Raw genomic sequence first — 10,396 nt, 5'->3', positions numbered from 1 at the left:
TTCCTTCCTTCCTTCCTTCCTTTCTCATGCTAGAGATTTCAACCAGAAACTTTACACTGTGCTACATCTCCTGAACTTTTATTATCTTTTTCTTTATTTTGTGACAGGATCTTGCTAAATCAATAAATTGTCAGGCCAATGTTGAACTTGCAATCCTCTTTTTTTAGCCTCTCTGAGTGCTAGAATTACAGGTGTGTGCCACAACACCTGGTTCACAAATGGGTTTCATAGGCCACTATCTTATAAATGAAGAAATGGGCAAGAATAGACTAGTTGATAATAAGAAAACAAGATTGTCAACCAGGCTATATCATACTATGTCCACTGGGAATTTTTGTGGAAGCCTTTAAGAAAATACATACACATTTTTTTCTCATGCCTGGGAAGTACACATTTAGGAATTTTGTTTTTATGGTTCTAGAAGTGGAACTGAGGACCTTATGCATGCTTCATAAGTGCTTTACCATTAAGTTACATCAAAACAGGGTTATATATATTTTTTTAAAAAAATTATTTATTTATTTATTTATTTAGTGTGTGTGTGGCCAGCTCAGCCCACCAAGGGGCAGGGCTGGCTGGCATTGGTGCTGGGGGATTGAACCGCGGTCCCTGTGCTTTGCTTAGTTTAGCTTGTTCTAAGTAGGTGCTTTAGATCACTGAGCCATCTCACCAGCCCAAAGCAGGGTTTTAATGACTTTGTAAAACCACTTCATATTCACCATGAAAGAAGCAAGCAAAAAAATCACAATTTTCTCTTTTATAAGAACAGGCCTCATTTAGCAATTACTTGAGCCATTCTCATTAAATTCTTTCTTACACAAAAGTACCTCTCTATATGCAGTAAGTCTTTGAATTAAAAACATCTGAGTTGCAAACTTTCAGAGATTATGAACATTCAGAGATGGGAACAAATCATGGAACTGTCTGGCAGACGTTCTCACAGTTGTGCTGCTGTGAGATCATGGTATAGTGTGTTAATGCAGAGCCCAGGATATCAAGAAGCCTTATTTACAGTATTTGTTTGTTTTATGATTTCCATTGCATATTTGTATTAAAGTTGCATAAGATTCACTTTGCTCAATAGGTACTGTGAAAAGGAAAGAATTAGTTCAATGGGAAGGAAATACTGGGATGAGAAAAAGGACAAAAGAAGTGAAAAAGATATATTTATGTATATATACATGATAGTTTTTATAATTGTACTGCTGAATTCTGCTGCACTTTTGAAAAGAAAAATTAATATTTAATTTTTTCCTTACATTCTTTTTTAAAATAATTTTATTGAGAAACAAGTAGCAATGAGACAGTTTCAAAACCAATTACTAGGACAGTTTCAATAATTAATACATTGCACACAGTTGTCTTCTTAGTGGTTATTCGTTGTACAAGATGCAGACATGATATCCTGTCCTAAAACATTATTAGAACAAATCTTTATATTCATTGAATTAAGAGAAAGTAGCAGTGTAATCCTAACTATTTTGAATATACAGATACAAGATGGTCCTCCATTTGTATCCCATTTTTTGGTTACTTTTGTCAGAGAAGGGCATTCCATTGTCATTTAAATACTGTAGGTGAGTGAATTCAGCAAAATATTCCAATATTGTCCAGTAGTCCATACTAGTGGTGGGTTTTTCTTAGGACTGGAAACCCTGAAACCCTGTACCACAGTTTGCAGATCCTTTGTCACTGTCAGCCATATGTTTTTTGTTTTTTGGGTTTTTTTTTTTTGGCAGAACCAGGGATTGAACTCTGGCCTTTGTGCTTGCCAGCAAAGCGCTTATTCCACTGAGCCATCTCCCCGGTCCCTCTGTCAGCCATATGGATGAGTCACAGCCATTGCTTGATCTATTTGTTCTCTGTGAAAGGCTGAGAGAATGTTTTCTCTCCGTGTGCGTCTCCTTAGGCACACTCTACATCATCAATCACTTTCCTCTATGGCCTCATTATCTCCTTGGTCAGAAAATTTGGGACACAATTGAGTTACAGTATGTTACAGTACAGGTTCTCTCATGTTCTGAGTCCTCATTGACCTTCAAAGGCTAGGACCAAAATGTTGGCTGCCCTCGCAACTCTTCTTTTTCTCTAGTTTTTGGTCTGCAAACTCAGGTTGTTAACTCTCCAGAAGAGAAGCTTATTATTATTACCCTACAACATAGGCAATTGAACTTAACCTCACTATCTGTCTGAATATCAAACATCTTAGACATAACATAGAACAGGTATTTTCCATCAAGTATTGATATGTTAAACTTTAGGTCCCTACAGAATATGAAGAAAAAAATTTAAAAAATTGTGAAAAATAAGAATAAACAATTACATATTTTTACACAGAAAATTAGAAATCTAAGCATACATAGCATTGTAGCAGGACAGTACTGACATTTTTTTCTTGTCTCTTGTTTTCATTTGTTACCCTTTTTTTTAAACAAACATTAACTTGAGAGATAGTATGACAGTAATTGTTATGACATGACAAGCAGTATGTATTTAGAAGACCAGAATGACAGGCATTCCAAGCATAGCCCTAGAATTACACATTCCTATCTTCAGTGCAGTTGCTTAGTTCACAGGTATCAGCACATATAGTTAGTCAGGGTGAGAATCCTACCAATTAACTGCTAGTTTCAAAAACCTGCTGACGATTCTCAGAATCATTGCCTTAGCCATCTTGTGCATATAAATGTATGGTTTTACCCCTGTCGTGTTTCCTAACTTTTTCTCTTTACCCTCTCTTTGTTGTCTAATCCTTAAGTTCTCACTTTCCTTTTATTTTTGTTATACCTTTCTATTTTTACTTCTTATATCTTCTCAACTTTTTTGCTAAGATCACGTGTAGTATCTGTTCTTTTTTTTTTTTTTTTTTACCCGGGATTGAACTCAGGCCCTTGCACTTGCCAGGGAAGTGCTTATTCCACTGAGCCATCTTCCCAGCCCCTTAGTATCTGTTCTTACAACTTTAATATTTTTACTTCTTCTTTTGAGTTCTTACACTAGGGATACTATATGGTAGTTACACATGTGGGTCTGTTTCATGTCATTTATGAGTATATCTTCAAGTGGGATCCATTAAATATAAAGGCTTTGAGTTTATCATTCTTTATAGCTGAGTAATACTCCATTGTATAAAAATACCACATCTTTTTCATCCATTCTTCAGGTGATAGGCATGTTGTTTGTTTCCAAGATTTGGCTATCACAAATTATGCTACTATAAACATAGGTGAACATATATCACTATGATCTGACATTTTCAGTTCCTTCGGGAAAATTCCCAGTAGGGGGATAGCTGGTTTGAATGGGACTTCCAGTCCTAGCTTTTTCCTGTTTACTTTTTAATTTCTTATAACTTTTATGTTGTTGTTGTTTTTTTTGGTTTTTTAACCAATGTTTCAGGTTTATATTTGGCAACCTAAATAACTAATTTGATGATAGCATCATGCAGTACAGTAACCATTGCTGAATTCCAATTACTTTGTTTAATTAATGTTTTTTTACTATTTTGTAATTTAAAAAATAAAAAATAAAGAATGAATCCAGAAATGCTGAAACTTTCTGCGTTTTAGCAGTGAATGTGCCATGTGTTGGCAAACCTCTTAGTCCTGAACAAACCATATATCAAGGATTAGAATTTGTATATCCCCACTCTCAGTCTAATGCATGCTTTATGCCATCTGTCTGTCAGAAACTATTGTTGGAGTAATATTTTTCCTTCTCAACTCTTCAGTGTTCTAGTATATTTTTACATAATCTGTCACCCTCCCATCCCTTTCTGCCTAGGCCAGGAGCAGTATCAGCTAGTGGTCCTCAGAAGGATGGAATATGCTGTTGGTAAAGAAAAATAATCAGTCACCTTTTTAATGCATAAAATGAAGATAATATCTATGCTCTTTAAGTCACATGGTTATTGTGCACATCAAATCATAATAGATAAGGAACTACTTACTAAACTCTTAAGAGCTCATGGTTTTTCAGTATTCCTGTACAGAAGCCAGCTACTTGTCATTATCTTTACTAGTCTGTGCCTTATATAATCACTAACTATGACCATATAAGGAAGTACTTTGGCACCTGTTTCTTATTTTCGCCATCTGAAGAATGGAGTTAATAATAATCACAGATACATTTGTTTTGAAAATTGAATGAGTTATTACATGTAAAACATTTAAAAGAGTTTTTGGATGTGGACTAAGCTATGAAAGAGTGATATTTTTGTTTGGGTTTCTCAAAAGCTTGACTAAAACCCAGAGGTTTGGTTAATTCAATCTAGAAATCAAATGTCATAGAAATAATTAATACCTGCAGTATTTTTCTACCAGGTTCCTAGTTCTTACATTCTGTACCTACGGCTTTCTCTCCATGGATTGCCAAGAAAATGAGTACTGGGATCAATGGGGACGCTGTGTCACTTGTCAACAGTGTGGTCCTGGGCAGGAACTCTCTAAGGTAAGACCCTCAAATCACTATACCTATTTCTCACAATTTAGAACCAATCAGATACCAGAGAGAAACCAATGTTAGACAGTAAGGCTGTGCTCTGACTGAACTAGTTCAGCAGATAAAACATGGGATCCAGAGAATATGCAATAGTAGTCATTATTGTACCATGAAGTCAACCTATCAGGATCAAGATAAGAGAAATGTTTCATGAGATAATGTATAACACAAGAGGAGATGTGCAATATAAAGTATTGTAAGGACTATTTGTCATGATAGAAATCTGTCAAATAAAGCAAGACTCACCCATGTGGGGTTGCAGAGTCAGATCAGGTCTTTAGAGTAGAGAAAAGCAGAAAACCAAGAAGGACCAAATATGACCTTTGTCTCAAAGACTGAGCTACTGAGAATACTATGCAAGCAAGGGAGGCTTAATGGATTAGGGATAGGGAAGCAGAGTATGTCTAGAATCCCAATTAAAAATAAAGTTTAGAACAAAACAAACAACAAGATAGAGAAAGGAGTGAAGCCAAAGTGCTTAACTGTTTCTACTTCAGCTTACCTGCTAGCACCTGAACTAGGAGTGGTACTAATTACAGGCTGTACCTGGTGCTACAGAAATTGGAAGCAGACTATTTCTGTGTACTCACACTTTGTGTTCTTTCCTTTAGTGATTATGTATTAGAGACCTACAAAATGGCAAACATTTTCATAGGCTCCAAAGATATCCATGACAGACAAAAGTCTTTGCTCTTATGGATGTTACTTTCATATTAGTGAAACAAAAAATGGAAACATACATACATAGATAAATGTGGAAATTAGATCTGAAGAATGACAAAAATTACATTTTGGTGATGCGATGCAGATTGACTGTGAAGCTATTTCAAGTCAAGAAGTAACACAAGCACTCCTCAAGTAAATGCTTTCTGGGAAGGTTAGGGTTAAAGCTAGTGTAGACTCTCAAGATGTTGAGTGAAGTAGGTATGTTCAATGAAGGAAGGTTCATGACAGTGGTGTACAGTGAGTAAGAGGGAGAGTGCTTCACAGTGAAAGGAAAAAGAGGTATGAGTCAGACCATGTGTGGACATGGACTTTATGATGAGAAATTTTCTTTTTTCTTTTTCTTTTGAAATGCACTGGGAATATTTTGGAGAGTTCTGAGTAGGAGAATGACATGGTCCTATAACAAAGGACAATGAAGCAACTGTTTACCCTAATTTTTACACACATCTGTACCTTAAAAAGTGGAGAGAATGTTGCTCATGGATAGCAAGAGATATAAGTACTAAGCTTAATTTTTAACTCTTCACACATATCATTGCATCACACAGTGCCTTGCTCACATAGTAGATGAGGGATCCTAGGACTGAAAAAGTCTGACCTAGGTTAGGTCATGCTGGGTATTAGGATAGACTCAATGAAATATGTTGCTTAGCTTGACAAGTATTTAAAAGTTATTGCCATCTTCATAAAAAGAAGCCTCACAAATGAGACTGAGGATGTAGTTCAGTTATGGAGAACTTGTTTAGCATCTGTGAAGACTTGGGTTCCATCCCTACACCTCAAAAATGTTCCAAATGTTCTTACTTTATTTCATACATGGCAATTATTTTTAAAGCTATCTATACTTGCAAAGCTAAACTACTTCAAGGAGAAAAACATGTCTGTTTCTCAAACTGATTTTTCCAAATCCTTAAAAAGAATCCCATGGTGAAAAGTACATTTGATTTAGTAACTCTCTCTCTCCCACTCTCACTTACTTCAACAAGACTTTAAAGATCAGAAAAAATTAAATAATTGTAATAATGTACTCCTGCAAAAGCTTTAGATAGTATAAAAATACCATATATTTATCTCATCATCTGTACTTTGCTTAGAGCCTTGGAGCACATTAACTCATTTGGTTTCACAACAGTTCCACTAAGAGGTGTTATGAATACTAATTTATAGATGAGACAGATAAGGCTCAAAAATATTTAGGATAATCTGATAATCATACCACTACAGAAAAAATAAATATAGAATGTTTAGACCCAGAAATATCTGAGTTTGACTCCTATCTTTACTGTGAGTTAATTGCTTTACTTTTGCATTAAATAAAATTTACTTATGTGAAACGAACCTATTTCTCTATAAACATGGGCATCAGAGTTATGAAACATTCTTCAACATTGCTCATCATCATGGAAATGCAAATCAAAGCCATGGTGAATTATCATCTCACCCCAGTAAGAATGACTATCAAAAAGACCCAACCAGCAAGTCCTGGCAAAGATGTTTTAAAAAGGAGATCTTCTCCACACTGATGATGGCAATGTACACAAGTAGAGGCATTATGTAAAACAGTTTGGCAGTACCTAAAAAATTAAAAATAGACAAACCTACCATATGATGAAGTATTCTCACTTCTGTGTGTATATCCAGGGGAAATTAAATAACATACAGAAGAGACATCTGCACACTCAAGTTCATTGCAGGCCTACTCACCAATAGCCATGAAATAGAAACAATCTAAGTGCCTATAGGTTGATGAATAAAGAATATATTTTACATATGCACAATGGAACAGTGTTGGGACATAAACAAGGCTTGAAATCCTAACATTCCTGACAACATGGGTGGACCAATGAGAGATTATATTAAATGCAGTAAGCTAGAAACAGAAAGACAAGAACTACATTACTTTAGTTACCTTCTTTTTTGCTGAGACAAAATATCAAACACATTGAAGTTACAGAGGTAAAGGGCAATTGCTGGCTCACAGTTTGTAGAGGTTTCAGTTCATAATCACAAAGTTGAAAGGTGGGGTGGCATGGCAGAGAAAAGAAACAGTCCACACTAGGATAGGTGGGAAACAGCAGCAGCAACAACAAAAATGATAACAACAACAGTGGCAATAGTGACAACAATGAAATTTCCTTACCCTCATATCCTATCCAGGACATATGCCTACTGATTGGTGCCACTCACACCCAGGGTAGAACTTGCATTATCTACATCTGGAACTATGTTAAACCCATTCAGTTATCACATACCCTTAATCTCAGTATCACATACTCTAGATCCAGCCACCTCTGAAAAATCTCCCATGACTTCATTGAAAATACCCATCTATGAGTGCACGAGACTTTTGGGGGACAGCTAGACACAAGCCATAAATAATAATGTTGGCTCTGATGTGCATCTTTTTATGCAAAATGTATTTAGTCCATCCATAAAAAGTTACCAAAATCCTAACACTTTTAGCATTGCTGAAAAGTGCAAGTCCAAAGTTTCCTCTGAGATTTAAGGTAAACTCTTAGCTGTGAGTCCCTGCATAAAAGAAAGTTAAAAAGTTCCAACATACAGTGACACAAGATAAACATTCCTATTCCAAAAGGTACAAATAGGGGGATAGATAAAAGTGGAAACAAAGCCAATCCAACATCCATCTGAGCAAACATTAAATCCTATCTTTTGATGGCCAGCATATTAGGCAATCAGTGACGATGTATTTTCAAAGGGCTACTGCTGGTGGTTTTGGCTCCCACAGCCTCTGTCTTCAGCTAGCTCTCTTCATGCCTTGCTGCCACTTGTTGCAATAGCTCAAGTTCCTTCTCTTTGCATTGTGGGGATCAAGCACCTAGACTGCTGAGAACAATGAATTAAATCCCAAAGAAGAAATTCCATAGGCCACCACTGTTCTAGAACATGGTACTTCGGTGCTCTCTTCTCAAAGAAAATCTTTCACGTTTACAATTGTGAGGCTGCAAAGGGTGATGTCCTGCTGGTTCTTGTGATGTCTTCATGCCATTTTTCCACTCATCTGTTCCTTTTCAGCAACCAATTTTTCTTTTGTTCCATCTTTTCAGGCCTTTCCTTTAACAAAGTTTCTTTTCTGGTGAAACTTAAAACTTTTAAAATCATCTTAAAACTTTTAAAATCAACTTTTAAAACTTTTAAAATCAATCTGTGGGACCCTTTGCTCTTGATTCTCAAAGCACAAAGGATAAAAGCCTCCAATAGTAGCAATGGTATCACCTCAACTTCACAATGCCTTGAAATTTCTTCCCCAGCATTAATTTGTCTAGCATCTTTAATCTCAGTCTCAGAAAAGGTCTTCACATGAGCAAAATGCAGACAAATGTTTTGCCAAAGCATAATGCACATAGTCTGGAGTCCAACTGCCAATTAGTCCCTCTCAGCAGAAACCTTCTGAGCTTGACGTTTACTTTCTGCATTTCTTTCTTTCTTTTTTTTTTGGGGGGGGGGACTGGGGATTGAACTCAGACCCCTGTGCTTGCCAGGGAGGCACTTATTCTACTGAGGCATCTCCCCAGCCCCTCTTTCTGCATTTCTATTAACATTCTGGTTTTCTGATCAGGGGACAGAATCTTCCACCAACTTTGACTTACAGAATTCTGGGGTTGCTTCTTCAGCTCGCATCTCCAATCCTTGCCAAAATCTTACCACAAGCCAGTTCTAAAGACTTCTGAACCTTACAGTCAGGTTATGTCACAGCAACAGCCTCACTTCTCTTGTACCAAAATCTTAGTTATTTTTTGTGTCACTGAGACAAAATCCATGATATCTACAAGTTAAAAGAGGAAAAGTTTATTTTGCCTCACATTTTGTAGACGCTTCAGGCCATAGGGATATAGCAAAATTAAAACAGTCCATGGCATGAAATGCAGAAGGTAGGAAGCACAATGCAGCAGTAACAAGCCTGCCTTCACTTTCAACCTTAATATTCAATGCAAGCTAAGAAGCTATTGATGTCACCTACACTCAGGCTAGTGTTTACATTATCCGCACCCAGAATTTCACTAAATGTTAGAGATCATACACCCTTAATCCCATATCACAAGCTCTAGATCTTGTCGCCTCTGAAAATCTCCACTTATGAATGTATGAGGCTTTGGCAGGACACCTCAATACAAGCCCTAGCATATGGCGCATGTAAAATTTAAACCAGTTAATCTCCTAGAAATGACAGTAGAGTTTCCACAGGCTAGGAAGTATCAAAAGAAGAGAAAATGGGGGAGGGTCTATAAGTGAATACTTATTTATAGTTAGATATGTGCAGTTTTTAGTGTGTCTTTGTACAGCAAACTGTTTATATAATAATGTACTATGCACTTCAAAAGCTACAATATAGGATTTTGAAAGTTTTCACCACAAAGAAATAACTATTTCAGGAGATAATAGTTTTAATGTGACTTAAACATTCCACAATGTATCAAAACACTGTATATTACACCAATAATGTATGAGATGTTTGTGTTTTTATGATACATTAAAAGTACAGTTAAAATAAGTTTAATTAGAGAAATTAGATAAAAAATTTAATTGCCTATGCTCTAAGTAAAAGTCTAACAAAACTTAACAGCAACTTAAACCATAACACATTTATGTATGTAAGGAAGTATGGAGACAGGTAAACTCTGTTTTGTTGGACAGGACAACAGTTATCAAGGAAACAGGCTTTTCATCCATGTTGAGATTCTTGCTGTTTTACTTTCTCCTTGTGGTGTCTCTGTTTACATAACTCAAAGTATCACATCTTTGTTTTATTTTCTTTTTCTTCACTTCTTTTTCTTCCTTCCTTCCTTTCATCTCTTTTCCATCCCTTCTCTTCTTGTTTTTGGCTTTAGTCATATTTATTCAAAAATAAAGAAAACTTTTCCATGTGCACCTTAATATCAAGGGAGTCATAAATCCTTTCTTCATGAAATTTATGTTATTTTAAATTAAGTTTATAGGTAAGCTGTAGGTATGCATAATGATCACATTTATCATAGAAAATTTGTATCTAGACATAATGATCTTGATTTGTCTTTATTCCCAAATCCCTTCCTTCCTTTCTACCTATAAATCAAATAATGGAAACAAAGATTCTCTTCCTTTATTCAGGTACTAGGAGTTAAACAGAGGGTCTTTTGACTGAACTATACCTTCACCATTAATAATTATA

At 35.9% G+C, this 10,396-nt stretch overlaps 1 protein-coding gene and 1 pseudogene across 3 annotated transcripts in view; both read left to right on the top strand.

Annotated features, from left to right (window-relative positions):
* Eda2r (ectodysplasin A2 receptor) overlaps nt 1–10,396 on the top strand; it is a 48,852-nt gene that overhangs the window by 13,711 nt on the left and 24,745 nt on the right. For 2 of the 3 annotated variants that reach the window (XM_004644510.2, XM_023704719.1), the window contains exon 2: nt 4,323–4,449. In XM_004644510.2, the coding sequence (XP_004644567.1) occupies nt 4,363–4,449 (87 nt within the window). In that variant the 5' untranslated portion in view covers nt 4,323–4,362. The remainder of the gene's footprint in view (nt 1–4,322; nt 4,450–10,396) is intronic. The other variant, XM_023704720.1, reaches the window with a different exon arrangement.
* On the top strand, nt 2,807–2,942 carry LOC111813582 (annotated as a pseudogene).

This window comes from Octodon degus, unplaced genomic scaffold, assembly GCF_000260255.1.
Source record: "Octodon degus isolate 3935 unplaced genomic scaffold, OctDeg1.0 scaffold00201, whole genome shotgun sequence".
Classification (NCBI taxonomy): domain Eukaryota; kingdom Metazoa; phylum Chordata; class Mammalia; order Rodentia; family Octodontidae; genus Octodon; species Octodon degus.
The sequence above is the reverse complement of the archived record's forward strand: the minus strand, read 5'-3'. Positions and strand labels throughout refer to the sequence as shown.